Genomic DNA, 23,031 nt, shown 5'->3' on the forward strand with positions numbered 1-23,031 from the left:
ATAAGCTTAAAAGAAATCTCTTTGACTTTATTTACTAATAGATACTTGTTAGGGAGAGTCCAAACCTTCTTCCATGAAATATTTTCCACTAATGTGTTCCATCTCGTAACAACATGAGGAGTAGAAACAGTCATTGAGAAAAAGAACGAATATCTCTTTTATTTAAAGTGGATTTAAAACATATCTTGCCTACATACGTGTCAGCTGGGTCTGGGAGAGGCAATCCGGAACTTGTCAAAAAACTATTATGGTCATAATGACTCCATTAGGGATAGCACCAAATAAATTGGAAAAATGTTTTGGAGTAACAGGAATATTGTAGTCAGAAAGAAATTCTTGATAAGTAAATAAGTAACCATCCTGATTAATAATTGGCTAACTTGATTGATCCCGTTCTTAAACCAGTTTTCAAGAAATAAGGACTTATGTTTATAACAAATATTCTTATTCCAAATTAAGTAATTGGTTGGAGAAAAATAATGTTTGAAAATCATAGACCACGCTAATAGTGTTTGTTTGTGGAAATTAGACAGAGCAACAGGGATCTTCTCAATGCTGAAGTTACACATCAACAGAAAATTCAAACATCCCAACTGAGAAAATACATACTCGGGTATAATATTCCAAATACTGAATGGATTTTTCAAGTAATTCCTCAACCAGTTGATTTTAAAAGTATTATTTAACGTTACAAAATCAACGAAATTAAGACCACCATTACTGAAGCTGTTGGATAAAACTGATTTTTTTATATAATGTATCTTAATTGTTTTTTCATACAAAATAACATAGTTGATCGATCTTCTTACACATTACTCTATCAAGGTTTAACGAGATGGCTGCATATGTTAAACGTTAGATGCCTTCTGCCTTGGAGAGAAGAATCCTTCCTTTTAAAGATAAATCTCTCTGAAGCCACTGATTAAATCTTTTTTTAGCTTTCTCTATGATGGGCAAAAAGTTCAACTCGCTTCTAAGTTTTGAGTTTGTGGAAATTACTATTCCAAGGTAGGTTATTGTTTCTTTGACTTGGATATTACTAGAAACAGATAATTGTTTGATTGGCATTAATTCACATTTAAGCACATTGAGATGAAGCCCAGATGCATTGGAGAACGTTTTAATGATATTAAAGGCCAAGGGAATCTGGTCAGAATTTTTAAGGAAAAGGGTAGTATCATCAGTTGACTGATGATGATCTCCTTTCCCATGATACCAACTCCTTGCAAAGCACTATTCTTAATATAATTGGCTAATAATTGAGTAGTCAATATAAACAAGTATGGCGAAATGGGGCAACCCTGACATATTCCCCGCTGCAGTTCGAATCTTGGAGAGGTGCCATGCTTAAGCTTCATGGAAGAATTCCCATTGACATATAGGGCCCTATTTTAACGATCTGAAACGCAAGTGTCAAAGCGTGGAGCGCAAGTAAATTTGTGGGTGGGTCTCGGCACTGTTGCTATTTTCCCGGCGGGAGAAATGGCTCTTGCGCCCGGCGCAAATCTAAAATGGGTTGGTCTGAAGTAGCTTCATTATTCATAGGTGTGGTTTGGGCGTAACGTGAATAAACCAATCAGAGCGTCATCCAACATTCCCTTTAAAAGCAGGTGCGCAAGTTCCATTATGGATTGCTATTATTATGGCGGATTTACCAGACGCACGCCAGGAGCGGTTCACAGCCGAGGAGACTGATGTTCTTGTGAGAGCAGTGAAAGACAGAGAAGTTGTGCTGTATGGGGATGGGAGAAACCCACCCAAAACAGCGTCGGTTAAACAGGCGTGGGAGGAAATAGCCACAATTGTTTCATCAGCTGGCATCCCCAGGACGTCGCACCAGTGCGCAAGCGCTACAATGACATCAGAAGACGGGGAAAGTCCAAGCTTGCCAGCATCAATCAGGCACGCCGTGTAACGGGAGGGGGATCTGCCTCTACTCAGGACCTGACGCCAGCAGAGGACATCGCTGCGTTGAAGGATTTGGGGGTTTTGAAATCGGCACCCTATCAGAAACGCAAGCAGTCCAACCCCAAGGTTTCATATACAAGGTTTCTTATGAAAATATTTTAATCGTTATTTACATGAAAAACATTTAACGCAGCCACACAATAAAGAAAAACTATGTAACAGCTTTGCAGGAAGACCCTGGCCTCGCGAGCCGTGCGCACGGGCCAACTGAGGAGGGAACAGCGCAACCATCAAGGTCCAGACCCACTACACGGCGTGGCAGCATTGCTAGACCGGAGGACCACCCCTTCCTGCAGCTCCAGCAAACCGGATTTGAAATGCTGGAGCGGGAGCTGTCTGGGATGCGGCAAAGTGTGAATGGCCGTCTTGACCGGATGGCGATGTTGCTGCGGCCTCTCGGGCGCATCTCCTCAAGCCTGGAGAGGATTGCTGCAGCCATGGAGCGTGGCCCTTCAAGTGCACCACCACCTCCTGTTGTGCCTCTTCCTCCTTCCCCCACTCCATCTCCATCCACCCGTTCCACCAGACGCACATCGCGCAATGCCATTCCCGGACCTTCAGCTGTCCAATCCCGCCGTGGCGCGCGTCGCAAAACTACCAGAGGAGGGAAAAAGAAATAAACTTTTTCTGTTTAAATATTTTTAACCTCATTTTCCATTTGTATTTTTTTTTTAACAATTACTGTTTGCTATTGATTTTTCTTTTTGACAAAATACAAAAAAAATTCACAAATAAATACTTTTGAATGTTTTGGACTCGTTCTCTCTGAATCACGAGTATGGTTATAGTTTTGCAATGTAGTATAACATTAGACCGAGATAAATTTGCTTAGGCCTTGGAAAGATCCTCTCTGAAACGCAGACCGATTGCTCTCTTTCAACAGTGATGACTCGACTTGAGAAACATTAGTCTTCAGCTCATTCACATCATTACATACGAGTTAAGCTTTTCTCTCAATCCGGCAATGAGAGAAGTTGTTGGTCGTGACCATCGACTCCAGCTTATCAGATCGTGTGTTGATGAGCTCCGAAAGTTTAGTAATAATGTCGTCCGCGGACTCACCTTGGCCTTTGTAGGCAGTGCTACATACGGGAGTCCAAGGGGTGGCCCCGGCCCAGCTTGACGTGGGACAGTCACCACACTGAGACGGCAGAGCGGGCTCTGCCAAGGGAAAGACACGGGCTCACCGTAGGGAGCCGTACCGTGGAGAATACACATTCTCCACGGTATCAATCGTCCCCGAGAAACCAATCGTCCAACCTATAAGGTTTGGGACATGGTGGAGGGTTCCACTCAAGCCCGACCTTTTCGACGGCCCGGGAAAGCATAGCCATCAACTCCGGGTCCGAATATGGGACCGCCGTGGGGGTCACTACATATGGAACCCAGCCTAACCCAAGTTCAACAATGCATACGAGTGTTAGACCTGGCGTCAGACGCTCCGCCAGAGGGTGCCCTTGCTCTGAGTCAGGAGGTCCTACCTCAGAGGAATGGGCCAAGGAGGTGCTGTTGCAAGGAGCACTAGTTCCCGGAACCATGTCAACAGGACCTGCTCCTCGTCCTCCCTGACCATGTGCAGTGTCTGTGCACGCTGGCTCACTGGGGAAAACGCATGTTAGCGTAGGCCCCAGGGCCAGCTGTGTGCCAGCGCATCCGTGCTGAGGGTCCCCTCGGTCAGGGAATAAAACCACTGGCAATGGGGCATGTCTGGGGCGGAAAACAGGTCTACCTGTTCGGCCCCGAAGCCATCCCAAATCAGCTGGACACCTTGGGGATGGAGTCTCCACTCTCCCGGAAGCACTGGCTGCCGTGAGCGCTCGTCGGCCGCACGCTTGAGCAGGCCCGGAATGTGATTGGCACTTAGTGACCTGAGATACTTCAGACTCCATAACAGGATGTCGCGGGCGAGTTGTGACATGCGATGGGAGCGTAGACCATCGGCCGCGTCCTTCGCCAGTAGGACTGCGATCCCCGCCTGAAGCACCGGGGCGAGCTTCTTCAACACAGAGGTGAAGTGAGCGCCCCTGAGCTTGGGGGGACGCCGGGCTAACTGAATCGCACAGCCGAGTCTGATGGTGCGGAAGAGCCAGCGGAACAGGCTGGGGAGCGCTAGCCAGGCCCCCAGCAACTGCACCAGCGGGACCAATGGCACAACAGTCGTACCCGCAGCGGGGCAGCATGGCGGCATGCAGGGACCCGACCCGGATGGCACGGAGGCGGCCCGTGGTGGGGTCTGCGTGCGCGTGGCAACACCTACCTGCTTCCGCTGAGGGGGTGCTGTCGATTGGAGAGGTGCCTGAGAGCGGCAAGGCATGGAAGCCTCACACACCGCCAAGCGCGCTCTCTTGACACCCAGAGGTTTTGGAAACTGCTCTTTTTGTGAAGTTTTGGGTACCACTGACCGTGGCCAGCAGTGGCGGGACAGATGTTATAGTCACAAAGGAGCCCCCCGGCCCTCCTCCGGGGGGAGGAAGTGGAGCTGCTGCCACTTCCTGTAGAGCAGGATCCTCCATCTCTGGGTGGTCCGTCTCTGGGTCTCTTACGACAACGCTTGCCACCTGGCTTGGCAGCGGCCTGAGCGGGCTGGACATCCTTCCCGCGGCCGGCTCCATGCCTACACCCGGGTGGAGGCTGCTGCTGGGCTGCGGCGGGGGCGATGGCGACGGCGACGGCGGGCGGACGCCCTCGGCGACAAGCAGGCGGAGGTGCTGCAGCGGGGTGGAGGCAGCAGCGGACCGCCGGGGCAGGATGTGCCGGATGGTCTCCGTCTGCTTCTGGGCGGCCGAGTACTGCTGGGCAAAGCTCTCGACCGCATCGCCGAACAACCCAGCCGACGAAATAGGGGAGTCCAGGAACCGGGTCTTATCGGTCTCCCTCATATCGGCCAGGTTGAGCCAGAGATGCTGCTCCTGGAGCACCAACGTGGACATAGCCTGGCCAATAGTACGGGCGGCGGTCCGTCGCCGTCCGGAGCTCCTGGAGGAGCTCTGGGCCAGGGCTACCCTCGTGCATGTCCATGAGTGCCTGTGCTTGATGCACCTGAAGCAACGCCATGACATGCAGAGTGGACGCGGTCAGAACGGAAGAGAACCTACAAGCCCTGGACGGGGGGTTCGGGTCCCAGCGCCAGCTGGAGGCGGACGTCGGACACTGTAGCATCGCGACTGCCCGCTCCACCGGGGAGGAGCCGCTCCACCCATACCCCCTGGCCTGCCCACAGTTAAGGGTAGTGAGGGGGGAGGAGCTACTAGGTCGCCCACGGGCGCTAAACGGTGCTTTCCACGACCTAGTCAGCTCCTCATGCACCTCCGGGAAGAAAGGCACCGAGAAACCAATCGTCCAACCTATAAGGTTTGGGATGTGGTGGAGGGTTCCACTCAAGCCCGAACTTTTCGGCGGCCAGGGAAAGCATAGCCATCAACGGGTCCGAAATCTACCGTTGCCACTCTCCCAGAGGGAGGCAGTACAGCCGAATCTTCATCACTCGATGGGTTTGCCCTAAACGTGATCCTAAGGTCACCCCGGCCATCCATCAAAGTAGGTCTATTCTGCTAGGCAGGATAATAGGCTAATAGACCTAGATCGAGCTATGGGTAGGGGGACTCCACTTTCCTGGAGGTAGGCGAGTCTCGACCTAAGCGCAGAGATAGTCATGTTCCCGCAGTGAGAACACGAACTATCCACAAACGCCGCCTCAGCGCGCTCTAAGCCTAGGCACGTGATACAGCGCTTGTGACCGTCAGCGGGCGACAGGGAACAACCACATCCAGAAACGCACGGGTGGAAAGACATCCTGAAAAGGATGGCACGTCACCCGTGTAGCTCATTTTGTGAGGAAAATTTTGTGAGGAAAATTGAAGCACCCAGGGATCGACCGATATGTTGATATGTGTTAGTTTACATTTATGTCACTTGTTTTTGCTGCTTCTTCACTTGTGTTTTGAGCTGGAAATTCTGCACTACTTCAGAAGATGCATAATATCCTCTACTGGATAACACTGAAAACATGGATAGCCAGAAAATTCAGTCATTGACAGGGAAAGAGTAGATTTGAAGTAAATTCCTATTTACACTACCAATGGACTAGCCTACACGCACAGACACAAAAAATCAGTTAGAATTAGGGACAAATCTGTTTTCTTTATAGTCATTTTTTTTTCAAGTTTATAGGACAGTGTGTAAAACTGTGAAAAAGGTATTTAGTGGGCTACTCAATCAAAAGATTAAACAAAACTACGAGCCAAGTATACTTAGAATACTTCATCTTACTTTTACGTATATCAAGAATAAGAACAAGTATAGGCCAAATATACTTAGACTTTTCTGTCAGTATAAGTCAAGTATACTTGTAAGTGTATTTCTGAGAAGTACATAAAAAGTAGACTGAAAGTATACTTTCTTATTTTTAGTTTAAAGAAGTATACTAATTGCACACTACTTTTTTGTAACGGTTGATTTACTGAGCACAATCACCCTGTGTATAATAAAAATATAGTTTATACGTTTTTCTATGGATCAGTCATTTAAATCCCAACCACTCAATGAACAAAATTAAAGGGTTAAATCAGCTTTAGTTTACATTGATATTGATTGTTCCCATGATACATTGATTAGCACAAATGAACAAGATGTGTTTAGACTCCTCTGTTTATTGATGTCCACAGATCTTTTGACAGGCCGTGGTGCCACCCCAAAATAAAGATCGCTATTACCATTTCACTCACATCCTATTGAAAGCAGCATGTATTGACGTGCGGTTACACGGCACATTTTTCATGTAGCCTACTATAACCGATGAATATTAACCTTAGAGAATAACGTTGCCAAACATATGATTAATCAACAAAATTTGTGTTAAAACATTGTTAATGACTCACCCTAAGTTGGAGTAAATAGCTATTTTTCTTTCTGTGTAAAGTCTGTTTATGGAAGGTTAAGTAGCCTCTTTGCGCTTTTTTGTTGTTGCAGTTTTATAGCAAAACACATCGATGCCACTTCTTTCATTCTTTACGAAAAAGAATGAAACGAAAAAACGTTTTGCCTGTATGGTGATTAGGTTTACTGCGCGGCATATGGCGCTTCATCAATAGAGCAATTAAACACAGGAAGCATGGCTTGCACTTGAACGAGTAAACTAAGCATAAAGGTATGCCAAAAATATAATAGTAAACACAGTCGGCTACCAACTACCGAATGTAAGCTGTGAAATCGGATGCATGTCCATTGGATTCAGCATTGTAAATTTGGTCTTAAAGTGATTGCTCCTCCTTCAGTCCGTCATTAAAGTTAATCACAGAACAAAAGTGAAACTTAATTCTGTTCTCACTTGGCTGATCTGTTCACTTGTATTTGATATTGTTTTAAATGTAGCTGTAGCCTACTAGTCTACTTGTATTTTTTGCTATGGAATAATCGTTGGAATCAATAATTGTGATATTTCCATTTTTTCAGTGACATAAGCGTGTTGGGAGCGTTCCCAGGCAAAATAGAAGATGTGTGTAATTTTGACACGATACATAATAAAACGAATAATAAATTACATTTTGATGTTTGAAAGTCTCTAGGTTAACATGAATGCAAATTATTACTAATTGTAATGTACATAAAACATAGTTGTCGGTTTTGAAATACTGCACCTGTCAGTAGCCTACATAACAAAGTATTCTTTGCCGTGAATACTGCCGACGATTTGTGGTCTCATTTTAGTACTTTATTATTATAAATGATTGTTAAAAGTTAGCAGAAAAAGAGCAAAGTATTTCTGACGACGCTCAGGGTTTTTGTGGATATTGTAAAACGTTAATCCATGTTTTTTTATTTGCTGTTGTCACAGCCCACAGCACAGCAGATAGACGGGATGTTGCAATTTAGTCCTACCAATGGCGGCCGCGCCACTGTGTGACGTCACAAGAAATCAAAGAATAGGGCAATTAAATGCCACACAGGATCTTTTTTCTGTATTCCATTGCACTACTTTTCTTTCGTTTTTAATGGAAAGATTAACCTAGACCGTTTGACTGCTGCTCTTGCATCTCTTCCTCCATACATTTGCATAGTATCGTGCATGACGCGGCTTTATAAACACACCACTCAAGTTTAAAAAAAAAAAATTATTATAACAAAAACAAAATCTCACTTCTACACCTGCACATCCCATTTTTAACCACAAAACAGCGTCCTGTGTGAATGGCTGATTGAGAGATAAACTGCACATTTTTATTTCAGTGCTTTTATTTAAACAGTCAGCTTGCCTCGTACATCCAGTTTACTGCATCAACAACAAGGGCAAGGTTTTAACTGAACTATGATTTGCATTTTAAACACTTAGATACATTTTTTTTCATATTTTCTGTCCATGCAATAAATGCACGTTCTTAAATGAGCATGTTTTTAACTTTATCTACAACTAGATTTGGCCTTGAATCAAATTCATTCTCTCTCTTAAAGTGACCTTTTTTATATATATATATTTTTCATTGACCACTTAAGTTTGTGTGTGTGTGTGTGTGTTGTGTGTGTGTGTGTGTGTGTGTGTGTGTGTGTGTGTGTGTGTGTGTGTGTGTGTGTGTGTGTGTGTGTGTGTGTGTGTGTGTGTGTGTGTGTGCCCTTGTTTATATTATATTGCGGGGACCAAATGTCCCCATAAGGATAGTAAAACCTGAGATTACCTACATTGTGTAAAATTAAAATAAACACTGATTCACATGTGATACTCACAATCTGATCGTCATCCATCTTTGCTGGTCCTCTAATTCGCTATTGTCAATAATTCGGCATTGTCAATAAAAACATAGGGTCCTAGAAATGCGGTCCTGAAAATGCAGCCTCCGGTTGTGTAGGCAGATCCTACTCAAGGGATCAGCCTTCTGTTTGAAGGGCAACGAGCCATCTAGCTTTATTATTATTTATAATGAATTTCTTACATAACAATTTATTTAAAATAAATCATCATAAATATAATACAGCAAGTTGCCTGTTGAAATATGTGAGATGTCCTTCAAGATGGCTAACTTTGATTTTTACAATATGGATGAGGCTGGAGGAGTGAGGAAACAAGGGAGCATCATATTGAGTATTTAGAAGAACCTATGTGATTTTCTTCTTTTTCTTGGAGATGTAATAAGCTAAATCATAAATGTCTTCAAATACAAAATCCATATAGTTTTTTTTTGTAGAGAATACACAAAACAGCAAAAACACAGATTAATGATTTTATTTAGCCTTTTCAGCACAGCCTTAGATGATGTAAACTGCATTTTACAACTGCCCTTCTCTCACTCTGTTCTTCTTTTCTTGCGAAGGGATGAATAGGTCCCTCATTCACTTTAACTGAATTTTAAAAAGTCCCAAACTTTCTGCATAGCATCTCCTTCATGTTCCATAGAAGAAAGTCATATAGGTTTGCAACGAAGTGAAGCTGAGGAAATAAGAACTTTTATTTTCGCATGAACTCTCTCTCTAAAAATGGGAACGCAGATAACACTATCTTGCCAAACTTCCTTCTTAATGCAGAAGTTTATTATTAAGAAAGATTCTTTAGAAGCGGATGTCATAGAAGCAAGCGCTAGATTAAACTAATACAAGGAAACAATTGAGAATCAAACTCAGCTCATATACACATCGTATTAAGCAATCATCTTACATATCAGAAGAAAAATATATATGTAACGCATCATGTTAAATAAATAGCATAATGGTACAAAATTCCAGTTGATAAAATTACCTTCAGATTTACAATTAAGAACAAAGTACATTAAAAGAAAACATACATTTCTTTCATGAAAGCAAGTTGTTGCATTATTTCATTATCATTTTGTTATAGAACAAAGGGTAGGCTTATACTTTACAATAAAGTTAAATTGTTAAACATTAGTTGATGCATTGAGTATCATAAACAATTAACGTGTTTTATTATATTAATAAATCTAGGTTAATGTTAATTTATGAATTTACTATTGAACTGTAATGTTAACAAATTAAACTTTATTGTGAAAAGTTACCAAACAAAATGTTGTTAAACAAAACATTGTCTAAAATCTCTCAATGTGGGATATAGAACAACACTGTAAACACTGAACCTTATATAACTTAAAACAAAACATTTAAATTGCTTACTTAAAAAACATGTTTTTATATATATAATTTTCTACAGTGAAGAACAGGGCAGTTTATTGGTCATTTACTGTAGTTCAAGTGCACATTTCTAAGTATGTGGTATGTGGGGTATGTGTGGCTCAAGTTAAACAAATCATTGCAAAAGAATATGAATATTTCCCATGTAGCACAATACCTAAGTCACAGAAATGTTCCTCATAGATCAACCTCACGAGTAAGGCAGTATTTGTTGTCATAGTGACATCAGACACAAATCAATTGTGCAATTTATATTTCCAATAAGCAGCACCACAACCTCTCGCTTTACAAGATGGACAGCCAAACTCTGGTATCACAGGAAACTGTTGGTACTAGGGCCTAGGGACTAGGGTACTAGGGAAAAGTAACTGATGAGCCGCAGCGCTGATGAATGGAAACGAAGGCAGGGTCTCGAGCAATGGTCATATGTCTGTCTAGCGCAAATTTACATTTCAAACAATTTTAAAGAGTAGAACTTTACAGAGCTTTATGATTGGCCCAAAGCAGACTTCTCATGTCAGCACATCCTGCCCTTGTGCATGCTCATGGCGACAAATTATATTCTTTGTTCACACACATCATCATACTCGTAATATACTGATTATCTTACAACTTCTCATAGGCCTTTAAAGAAAATGGCCATAACTGATTACTAGAATGTTTTAATCTCTAAAACTTTAATTCACCATTCATTTACTAGTAGAAACAAAATCTTCTATTTTTACTCCTCTCGCTTTAGTCATTTTAACCACCAGCATCCTCTTTACTCATTTGAATTCTTCATTCTACAGGATACTATCTCTGTCACTTAATGACAACAAGAATGAACACCACAACATCTTTACCGACAAAAGAGATTCCTTTAAACGATAGCAGGTTTGTTTGACACACATTTATATAGGTCAATTCCACCTACACAAGTGCAGACATTTAAAAGCATGGTTTTGTCATCATTTACCCACCCATCCCCCTCGTGCTGTTACAAACCTGCATGACTTTCTCTCTTCTAAGGAACATAAAAGAAGATATGTTTCAGTTTTATTGCTTACTGTCCATAGAGTGAAAGTCAATGGGGTCCAGTGTTATTTCAATTCTGACTTTTAAAGTCAAGAAAGTTTAGAATGACATCAGGGTTGGTAAGTGGTGACAAACTGTTCATTTTGGGGTGTATTGTCTCTTTACGAGACAATCTGACAATATAGGAATCACATTATGAATGCTTAATGTTTCAGTGTATAAAGCATTTATCATTAAGTGATGAATAATCATTGTTGAAATACTCCATTGTTTGAAGGGGTTGCCTGGAAGTGGACTTTGAAATTGAAAAGATGAATTGAAAGATGAACAACTAATTTCATATGCCAATCCTTTGGTTGCATTAAATGGGTAAGTCACCTCACACAAAAATGAAATTCTTTTATCATTTACACAGAATCGTTTCAACAAAACAAAGGATCCCAATGACTTTCATTGCATTGTAAAAGCAAGGTATTTTTCATAATATCTTATTTTGTGTTCCACAGAAGAGTAAATTATTGCAGAATTTAAATTTTTGGGTCAAACCCTTTAAGAATCCAAACAGAACCTACACTGTAAAAAAATAAAAAAATAAATAATGTCTCCAATTGAAAATTCTCTAGTGACTGATCATATCTAAATTTTTCAGTTGGCCGAATTGAATTTCTGTTAATTAAATTGCATCAAATTACAGAATTCCAATTGAGAAAACTGAAATATTTAGATGTGATCAGCCACTAGAAAATTTCCAATTGGAGACATTATTTTTTTACAGTGTAATTTTGAATGAAAATTAAATTCTGCTCAAATATGAAACTCCAACTCGGGGTTGGCACTTCCAGTCCTGAAGGGCCAGTGTTCTACAGCGTTTAGCTCCAACCCTGACCAAACTCAGCCTGTAGCCTTCTAGTAATCCTGACGACACTGATTAGCTGGTTCAGGTGTGTTTGATTAGGGTTGGAGATAAACTCTGCAGGACAGTGGCCCTCCAGGACTGGAAGTGCCCACCCCTGCTCTAACTGATTAAAATGAACACCATCTGTGTTCATTATTCACCCTGATATCTGCTCTTCAGTGATATTGCCGAACTTAATGTGTTACGTGAGCAGTTTCTATTATTCTTGACCTTTGTGAAATGACCCTTGATGTACTTGCGGAACTTTGTGGTGGCGAAGCAATACACCAGCGGGTCCAGGAGGCAGTTAATCCCCATAAGCATGAGAGTGATCTGGTGAGCGTCGTTAAAGCTTTGGCGAGTCTCCATGGACCATTTGTTCAGATACAGCACAGACAATGTCCAGGGACCCTGAACCACGTGATGAGGAAGGAAGCAGATCACAAAGACTCCCACGACAGCACACAACAGCCTTAAAGCTCTGCGTTTGGTACCGCCGGGGCGCTTTCCCGTGCTGGCTCGAGGCTGACTGATGGGTTGAGACAGAAGAGCTCGTGCGATCAAGATATTGCAGAAAATCACCATTGTAAAAACAAGAAAGAACAAGCCAATAATGACAAAGTGGATGTTAGCCAATGACCACTTGGCAGACTTATCCATGTCTTGATATCCCTCGAAACAGCGACGAATGTCCTTTTTTTTGTCTGACGTATTAGTCCCATTTTTATTTTCTGGGATTCCCTCTTCAGTGAGGAATTTAACCGATGCTGCAAGAGTGAGGACCCAGATGACCGTTGAGACAATTACTGCACGTTTCCAGCAGTCAGAAGAGGCGGCCACCAGTGGCCTGGTAACAGCCCAGTAACGGTTAATGCTGATGGCAGTAAGGAAGAGAATAGAGCAATACGTGTTAATAAAGAATAACGAGCCTGTAATACGACAGAGGGCATCTGTGTACTTCCAGTCACCCTTTTCCACGTAGTAGCCAATCCAGAATGGCAGAGCGGACACGAACAGCAGGTCTGCTATGGTCAGGTTGGTCATGTAGATTCGAATCTCATTCATAGCTTTAGACTCCCGCAAATAGTGCAGCACATATAGAGCGTAGCAGTTGGCCAGCAACCCTAAGACAAAGACCACGCCGTAGAATATAGGAAAGAGAGTGTAACGAAACTCTGAGTCAATGAATGTTATATTCTCAGTGCTTTCATTTACAGTGGTCGTCATGGCTGCAGTAGTCATCTCGTGCATCTGAGGACAAAACAGAGTGATAAGACAGCATTCAATTAATTTTGATTCCATCAAATATCCTTCAACATGGTTGTCAAAAAAATGACATTGGCTGACAACTGCCCTGTATATCGGGGAGGAGGTATTACCCTTAGTATTTATGATGTTACGGTTCAGACTTGATAGTTTACTATTATGTGTTGTGTTAAAGGTGAAGCATGTAATTTTCCACCACACTGAAACCACATTTTAAACATCTGAACGAACCTCTCAAACTGTTAATACCGCCCCAAACTCACACATTGATGGGCTAATGTTTTGATAGTGTCACATAACCATAATATTTACCTTTTCAACTTTCAAATGAACTTGAGTGCCACATTTTTAGAATGCTGTGCCATCTAATACTTTTCCAAAGTATTTCTTTAGACCTCATGTCAGTGTTGTAGTTGAGAACAGCTCATTCAAGGCCGAGTTCAAAAAGGGTCGAGTCAGAGTCAAGACCAAGACCAGAGAGAGCTGGCGCAATCATAGATATATTTACATAGATTCATTCCACCGAACCACGCAGGCACTAATGAGGAATCTCTCTCTCGCTCTCTCTAATTTATATATATATATATATATATATATATAGTCTCAACAGTTATTTTAATATATTTATATAATATAGTTTATATATATTTTAAAAATATATTTAATATATTTTACAAAGTAGGACAAAAGTGTCACAGAAAAATCCAAACCTTGTTTAATTAATAATAAAATGAGTAGGCTACCTCCCCCAAAAAAGTCTAACAGAAGGCTGCCTTCTCAAACACAACTGTCTATGTCACATGACATATGTCCCTGCAATGTAAAAAAAAGTCTATCATTCCTTCATATCACTATGAAGGAATTTTCCATATTGGGTTTTTACAGGTGTATTACCTATTACAGGTGTATTACATGTGTCCTACTTTGTATACAGTTAATATATTACAATAACAGTTGAGACAAATAATGTAGCAGTAATGTGACTGACTGGAAAACGCAATCAGGTGGACAGCATAAAATAGAAGCGAGAGCATGAGCACGGGCCTAAAAAGTCACTTGCAGACTTCTGCAACTAACTACTAAGCATTAGCTGTCAAAATGCGGAGATTTTCGCTCCACATGTCAAAGAAAATTGGAAGTTTTACCCTTTAAAAAATATTCTGCAATGTGAAATATTCTGCAGAGTCTTACTACAAATGAATTATTTGTGGCTCTTAACTGAAAAACAGATGATGTAGCAGACATTTTCACACATAAGAGCTAGAGGCTCGCTACACAACATCCTTCCTGACCGGAGTCCTGATATATCTTTGCACTAACATTAGTCATGCACAGTTTCGCTTAAGAAAATCGCACATCAATGGACGTGTCAAACATCAATTTAAAGAAATATTAACATAGAGTAATAATCATGAATATTTTGAATGGCTAATGCTAACGCTGGTACACAAGAAGACCAGGCACAGTCCTTTTTTATTATTGAATGGATGTGAATGGAGAAGAGCCTTCACTACAATGAATAAACCGCTTTTGTAAGGAAATTATTTACAGCATTACCATAGTATTTAATAATACTATTGAATGACATTGTATACTGTCTAAAGAAAGTTGTCTTTCTAAGTCTTTCAGGTTTTACCAGTTATGATAAGGCTTTAAATGTAATGTTTATTTTAACTGCATGTGATGCATTTTCATGAACAAAGAGAAAATGTATGTTGTCAAATGAAAATAAAAAGTGTTCTTTGTCACTGCCAGGTTAAACTTGTATTGTAATGATTCATTACTGCTGTGCACCTAATATTGATGATAAAACGCATAAAGGTTAAAAAATACAGATAACTTTAATAAATTGAATATGTATTAAAAAATAATAATTTTAGTTCAATCTTAAATGTAGTTTTATGCGTGCAGTGACTACACTGTAAACAAAAAAAACCAAAAAACTTTTAAAAAGTAAGTAACCTGGTTGCCTTAAAATGTTGAGTCTATTGAAATTAAAAATACCAGTTGATTCAATGAAGGAAATTTGTTTAATAAATAGAAACTCAAAATATTATTGTATCTGAACCACATAAAAATTTTGATAAATCATGAAAATAGTACTATTTGGCATGTTTCACTGCGTCATCAGAAATAAAACACACACAATTACCCAATATGCTTACAGAATCTTTTAATAATATTTTAATAAAGGTTGTCGAATCTCAACAAATGTTCTTTGTATTAACTAAAAATTTTAATTTCAGTTAACTCAAATTTAAGGCAACCAGGTAACTTCTTTTTAAAATATTTTTTTACAGTGTAGTAATTTGCAGCTAATAGACATACTCACTGTACTAATATATATTAATATTGACTGCCATAAACCTTTGAAGTTTGAACGACGGGCACTGACGTCACTGCCATTAGACGCTAGGCTGAGGTGCCTCACGTCATCCAAGTTAACCACTACGCTTTTCCAATGGTAAGAGATACAGACCCTCTCACCCCCCTATAATAAGACAATCTCTGTTTCTAATCCCGAAAACATTGATTTGATGAAACCGTGCAGGACAGTGACCCTCAAGAAACTAAGTTTGACACCCCTGCTCTACACCTTTTTTTTTCTTCTCATCCTTCCTTGTACAGTATTTTGTATCAGTATTTCCTATTTTCTTTCACACAGCGAGTTGAGAAAATATGCATTGTATCATTATCATCACTACATGTTCTGGAAACTATGCATTATGGTTTTCTTTCTCATCATTGCACATTTATCTGCAATCTCTTGCTGAAAGCAGGAAATGAATTGGTGAAGCTTCATTTTCTGAAAACCACATATCATCAAAATATGTTTTTCATATCAGTAGCTTCAAGGACTTACAGTCAGATAACAATCACATACTTTTCATCCAGTTTTCTGAGTTGTTTCAGTTATTCAGTTAACATGCATCACTGAACAAGTTACCTTTTGTGACATTAAAGGGGGGCATGCAGTTACACCACAAAGCATTTTGTCACATTTGACGTAAGCTGTCACATTGCGTAACCTGCCATTAAAAAGGAAGCTTTTCAGCAACAGTAAAAGAGTTATGAGAAATAATGCAAATAAAATAGACTTTTTAAACATTTCAAAAAATGTGACAGTGTCTCCAAAAGATAAGTGATAAAATTATATAGTAGACATTTGAATATATGATTGTCTGTTTTTATTGTTCACTCAGGCCTATTTACTAAACGGCTACAGAAAAAATATTATTCTGGGTCCTTAATTTACAGATACAACGCCTGTGACGTTCTCCCCTGGATTACAACAGCAATAATAACAATGCGTAATTATAAGCAGCAAAACACATAATAATAATTTACATTATATTGCAATTTTTGCATTACACTGTATATTGTTCATTTGTACTGTCTCGTCTGTTAATTAGCCTATTGCGCCATGAGGTTACATTTTTATTGCATGTAAAACATAGTGGGATTTTCCAGCGTAATGTGTCAGAGCTGTCATATCGTGGGGTGTTTGTCTTGCCTCATCAACAGACATGTTTCGCAAGATTCAGAGCAGTGTTAAACATTATCGATATATATATTTAAACGCTTACACACTTGCGTTTTACATCGGCTAACTGATATGTAAAACGATAATCCTGCTTCTACTGTTGTGTATCTGGTTACGAGTTAAATCAAGAAGATACCACAATACGTAAACTAAGAATAAACTGCGCGCGGTCAAAACTATAGCCTATAGTTTATCCATAGACGTCAATTAGGCTACATGTGAAACTTTGACGTGTTCGTTCTATAATCTCGTCACTCGCTCACAGTATAGACAGCTTCTAAATGAGCTGCAAATGTAAACTATTCGCTTAACCTACCTTTAAATCCCAGGAATGTGATGCTCTCGCGCTGATCTGAGTTCACGCATTCAGATTGTACAGCTCTTCGTCTATAACACGCAGTCACCTCTCTCTCTCTCTCTCTCTCTCTCTCTCTCTCTCTCTCTCTCTCTCTCTCTCTCTCTCTCTCTCTCTCTCTCTCTCTGTCACTTCCCTTGTTTCATAATGTAGGGGAGACCACCCTTTACACTCAGTGGTTGTTTGTTCTAGATCACAAAATTTGATCACATAAACCTACGTGGTAGTCATGTTTGTCTACTAAAATATAATATACATTTATTTGGACCTTTTACACTACAGTCGCAGATTATGTGAGTTAAAGGATGAGTTCACCCAAAAATGAAATTTCTTTCATTAATTTTCATTAATAGTTTAAACTCTTTTGAAGCGTTGACAATACATTTTGGTCCAAAAAAATAAAATAAAATATTCAGCATTGTCTTCTCTTCAGTGTTCCTCAAATAAAGAATCAAACGGTCATGATTCAAGATTCGGATCGCGTCAAACTGGCAAACTGCTGAAATCACGTGACAATGGTCGATACAAATCACTAATCAATCTGATGATTTGCGACTGTTTGATTTTTTTTATTTGAGGTTTGAAAACAAACACGGAAGAGAAGACAATGCTGAATAAAGTCGGATTTTTGTTATTTTTGGACCAAAATGTATTGTCGACGCTTCAAAAGAGTCTAACTAACCAACTGATGTCACATATGGAGTACTTTGATGATGTTTTCATTACCTTCTGGACGTGGACAGCAAGTGGGCATACACTTACATTCAAAAGACAGAAAGCCCTCGGACTAAATCTAAAATATCTTAAACTGTGTTCTGAGGATGAACAGAAGCCTTATGGGTGTGGAACGACATTGGGGTGAGTCATTAATGAAAGAAATTTCATTTTTGGGTGAACTAACCCTTTAATGTCAAATACAAAGTTTCCATTGTTACAACCAACCCACTACTGAGGTGAGTTAACACTAGCTGGGGATCGATGAGAGGTGATTTGCTGAAATGAGATCCACACAATCTAAATGTGTGCAAGAACATTATTGAAGAACACAGAATAGCCTGTTTTGAATAAAGTGAACCATTTAAAGTGACAAGGAAACGTTGTATTGTATTGTATTGTTTTGTTGTTGTTGTTTTGTTTTGTTTTGTTTTTTTAGCATAAAACAATTGCTGTGTGTGTGTTCGAGTGTCTGTACTGCATTTCTGTCACATAACAGTTCAGTCACTAGCTATGCTGCCATCCACCTATTTATTTAGGCAATTTTGAGATATCATATAAAAACTGGAATGGATTGAAATGACAAGATGTGCATAAATTCTAAAAATGTGCACACACAAAAATGAGACTGATAGTGTTTTCTATTTCTATGCAACAACAAAAAAAACTATGATTTTGCCTTAAAGGGTTAGTTCCCCCAAAAAATGTCAAATCAGCCCCTTCCTTACTCACCCTCAGACAATCCTTCTTCTTTCTCACGAATACAACTGGAGTCATTAAAAAAATGTCCTGGCTCTTCCAAGCTTTATAATGGCAGTGGCTGGGTGTTGATCTGTTTTTAAGTTCATAAAAGTACATCTATCCATATAACGTCTCAGGTTACGTATGTAACCCTAGTTCCCTGAGGGAACGAGACGCTGCGTCGAAACGCTGTGAGAACGCCTCTGCGTTAATGCGTCGTGAAGCGCCTGTAGAACCATTCCATCGGAAAAAAGATCGATCGTCGGCGTGATGACGTCATCGACCGGAAGCTATAAAACGTCCGCGAAAACAAACAGGAACTAACTTCTGATAAAGCCTGAAGTAAGTGATCACGGACATGCCGGGAGTATGGCAAAGCGACGCAGCGTCTCGTTCCCTCAGGGAACTAGGGTTACATACGTAACCTGAGACGTTCCCTTTCGGGGAACTCGAGCTGCGTCGAAACGCTGTGAGAACGCTTATACCCACAACGCCATAGGACCAAGTGTCTCGTATGTGTGAAGCCGAAGCGCACACGGTTACGAGAGTACCTGTGCCCCAACAGTAGATGCCAGGTCTAGTTCGTAGAACCTGACGAAGGTTAAAGGAGACGACCATCCGGCCGCGTTACAAATATCGTGGAGGGAAGCCCCCGACAAAAGTGCTTTAGAAGCAGCCATACCCCTGGTTGAATGCGCCCGGACAGCCAGTGGAGACTGGTGCCCGGCCGCCTCATAAGCAAGTGAGATGGCCTTGACCACCCACTTGCTCATCCTCTGCTTAGATACTGGGGCCCCTTCTAGGGGGCCCGAAACAGACAAACAGCTGATCAGTTTTCCTCCACAGGGCAGCTCTGTGGACATAGTATCTAGTGCTCTAACAGGGCACAGCAGATTAATCCTTCCTGGTCTGACGTCGTGAAAGGAGGAGGACAGAATGCTTGAAGAGTAATGGGGCCCCGTGGGCTCGTAGGAACCTTGGGGACATAACCCGGCCTGGGATGTAGAAATCCCCGGCGCAAACTCTAGACATGAGGGCCCTACAGACAGGGACTGAATATCTCTTATTCTTTTGAGAGATGAAATAGCCAAAAGGAATATAGTCCTGAGGTGAGGAACTTATCCGACACCTCCTCCAAGGGTTCAAACGGAGGCTCGGACAAGCCCCGCGAAACACAGGCTAAGTCCCATGCTGGGACCCTCGAGTGCATAACAGGTCTCAACCTTAAAGTGCCACGGAGGAAACGTGTAATCAGAGGGTGTCTTCCCAAGACACTCCACCCAAAGGGACGTGGAAGGCACCCAAGGCCGCCACGTACGCCTTTATTGTGGAGGGGGTCAACCCTGCCGAGAACCTTGCCTGCAGAAACTCCAGCACTGTACCAACCGGGCAGTTAACTGGGTCCCACTGGCGTTCTCTGCACCATGCTGAGAAAAGTTTCCCTTTCAGAGCGTACAGTTTCCTCGTAGACGGAGCTCTGGAGTGAAGGATGGTCTCTACGACCTCGGCCGAGAGACCTTCCTCTATGAGCCTAGCCCCCTCAGAGGCCAGGCCCACAGTTTCCACATCTCTGGGCGTGGGTGCAGGAATCTCCCGCCCGCCTGAGAGAGTAGATCCCTCCTGGTCGGAATCTCCATCGGAGAGCCTTCCAGGAAAGATATCAGGTCCGAAAACCATACTCGGGTCGGCCAGTACGGAGCCACTAGAAGTACCTGGGCCCCGTCCCGGCGTACCCTCTCCAGAACTCCTGGAAGCAAGACAATCGGGGGGAAGGCGTACAGAGGTGGCCTCGGCCACCCCTGCACCGTGGCATCCAACCCCAGCGGGGCTGGATGGGTCAGAGAAACCACTGCGGGCAGTGAGAACTCTCCGCCGAAGCAAATAGCTCCCATATACCTTCCATAGGAGCTCCACCACTTCTGGGTGGAGTCTCCATTCCCCGGGCCTCGGCCCCTGCCTCGACAGGCTGTCTGCTTCCTGATTCAGGACCCCCGGGATATATACTGCTCTGACTGACAGCAATTTCCCTTGGGCCCACAGGAGGACCCGATGTGCCACTTTGTCCAACGGACGGGACCTCAGACCCCCCTGGTGATTTATATAGACGACCACCGATGTGTTGTCTGCACATGGTGGCCCCTGAGGTCGGGCAGGAACTGTTTCAATGCAAGAAACACTGCGAGCATCTCTAGCCAATTTACGTGCCAGTGCCGCTAATGTTCCTGCCATAGACCCTGGGATGAGCGACCACTCATGGTCGCCCCCCCAGCCCGTGAGAGAGGCATCTGTCGTTAGCGTTACGCGACGAACATGAGCCCCTAACACGGGACCCTGAGATAGAAACCCCGGGTTTTCCCACATGACCAGAGCACGTAGGCATCGCCGCGTGACTGTGATCGTGCGGAGCGGATTTCCCCTCGGGGAGAATCCCTTTGTTTTGAGCCACCACTGCAGTGGCCTCATGTACAGTAGGCCAAGAGGTATTACATTGGACGCTGCTGCCATGAGACCTAACAGTTTCTGGAACTGTTTCACAGTGACGGCCCGGCCTAGCTTCTGTTCTTTGACTGCTGCCAGGATCGATGCTATGCGTGTTGGCGATAATTGCGCCCGCATTATTACCGAGTCCCAGTTCACACCTAGAAAAGTGGTTCTCTAAGCCGGAGAAAGCACACTCTTCTTGGCGTTCAGCCTCAACCCCAACTTCGACATATGCGCGAGAACAGCATCTCGATGCTGAACCGCCATCTGCTCTGTATTCGCTAGAATCAGCCAGTCGTCGATATACCTCAGTATGCGGATGCCCTGTAGACGCAACGGCGCCAGTTCTGCATCCACACACTTGGTAAATGTGCGGGGTGACAGTGCTAGACCGAAAGGAAGCTAATGTCGGGCATAAGCCCCATCCTTCTTCGGCACGATGAAGTAACGGCTGTAAAACCCAGACTCCCTGCTGGGAGGGGAAACCCTCTCTATAGCCCCTTTTTGCAGGAGTGTCTGTACTTCCTGTACCATTACCAGAGCCTGCTCCGGGCCCAACTCTGTAGGTAGGACACCGCTGCAGGACCCAATGAGATATATTCGATTGACGTTTCCACTCGTCTAGAGAATCTACTAAGGGAACCAGCCTCTCGAGGCTGGCCTCTGGTGTACTTTGAGCAACAAGCACAGTGCCCTGAAGCGGCGGACCGGCAGGGAACGACTGACTTGACTGCTCGGGAGCCCCCCGAAGGGGGAGCGGGCCACCCTCGAGTGGCCCGCGGGGACCGCCTGCGCCCCGTCATTGCGGCGGGGTTGGCCGCGCGGCCCCCAGAGGGCGCTGCAGGACAACGGGTACCGTAGGCAGAGGTAAACACCGTTTCCCTTCGGAGGGGACTACCCTCAGCGTCCTTTTGTTTCTCCTGCCCTCCGAGGAGGGGGCGGCCCACCCTCAGGTGGCCCGCGGAGACCGACTGCGCCCCGGCATTGCGGTGGGGTTGGCAGCGCGGCCCCCAAAGGGTGCCGCAGGGAAAACGGGTACCGTAGGCAGGGGTAAACACCGTTTCCCTACGGGGGAACCACCCTCAGCGTCCTGGCGCTTCTAGCGTCAGGAACGCTTCGACGAGGCCTTCTTGGCGATCAGGACTGTCCTCAGATCAGCCCTGCCCCTCGAAGGCCTCGTCTGAGAGCGCCGCCCCTCGTCCCCGCGCTGAGGGGGAGTTCGGGTGGCGACGCTCTGTTTTTGTTTTGCCCTGTGCGAGGCGCTCGTACTCGGCTTGGGCTGCTTGATGTCAGCAGCAGCCCCAGGGACCTGGACCCTGAGAGGGAGAAACTGCTTGAGCGCCGCAGCTTGCTTTTTGGACTCCTGGAACCTCTCGGTGACAGTATGGACTGCGTCACCGAAGAGGCCTCCAGGAGAAAGCGGCGCATCCAGCAGAAAAGCTTTCTCCCTCTCTTTGATGTCAGTGGGGTTCAACCATAAGTGCCTCTCCGTGGCCACCAGGGCTGCCATAGAGCGGCCCACACATCTGGCCGTCTCTTTGGTGGCCCGGAGAGCTAAATCGGCAGAAGAACGAAGTTCCGTAATAATATCTCCCCCCACTGCATCGCTACTGTCCAGATCCCTCAGCAGGTCAGCCTGGTATGCCTGCACGATTGCCATAGTGTGCAGGCATGCAGCCGCCTGACCCGCTGCCGAGTACGCTTTGCCCACCAACGCCGACGTTGTTTTTAGAGGTCTGGTGGGCAAAGACGGGGCTTTAAGGGACGATGCCGAGGAAGGCGAGAGATGGCTCGCGAGCGTCTCTTCAACCTTTGGCATCGCCCCATACCCATACTGTTTCAGCCCAGCGATGTTACTATAGACCGAAGTCTGTGGGCTGAAAACGCGGTATGATGCCGGTCTCCTCCACGATCTTG

General features: G+C 43.4%; 2 protein-coding genes across 2 annotated transcripts in view; both read right to left on the reverse strand.

Annotated features, from left to right (window-relative positions):
* LOC137091055 (platelet-activating factor receptor-like) overlaps window positions 1–17,240 on the reverse strand; it is a 38,150-nt gene extending 20,910 nt beyond the window's left edge. The window contains 1 exon segment of the mRNA XM_067455165.1: window positions 17,140–17,240. The gene's annotated coding sequence lies outside the window, so the exon portion shown is untranslated.
* LOC137090833 (platelet-activating factor receptor-like) lies at window positions 8,938–22,774 on the reverse strand. Its single transcript, XM_067454782.1, has 3 exons — window positions 22,485–22,774; window positions 21,841–21,952; window positions 8,938–13,264 (listed from the first exon to the last, which is right to left on the reverse strand). The coding sequence occupies exons 1-3, from the start codon at window positions 22,772–22,774 to the stop codon at window positions 12,167–12,169; spliced, it is 1,500 nt and encodes a 499-aa protein (XP_067310883.1). The 3' UTR covers window positions 8,938–12,166.
* Window positions 22,775–23,031: the final 257 nt, after the last annotated feature.

The sequence above is a fragment of the Pseudorasbora parva genome, chromosome 10, assembly GCF_024679245.1.
Source record: "Pseudorasbora parva isolate DD20220531a chromosome 10, ASM2467924v1, whole genome shotgun sequence".
NCBI lineage: Eukaryota > Metazoa > Chordata > Actinopteri > Cypriniformes > Gobionidae > Pseudorasbora > Pseudorasbora parva.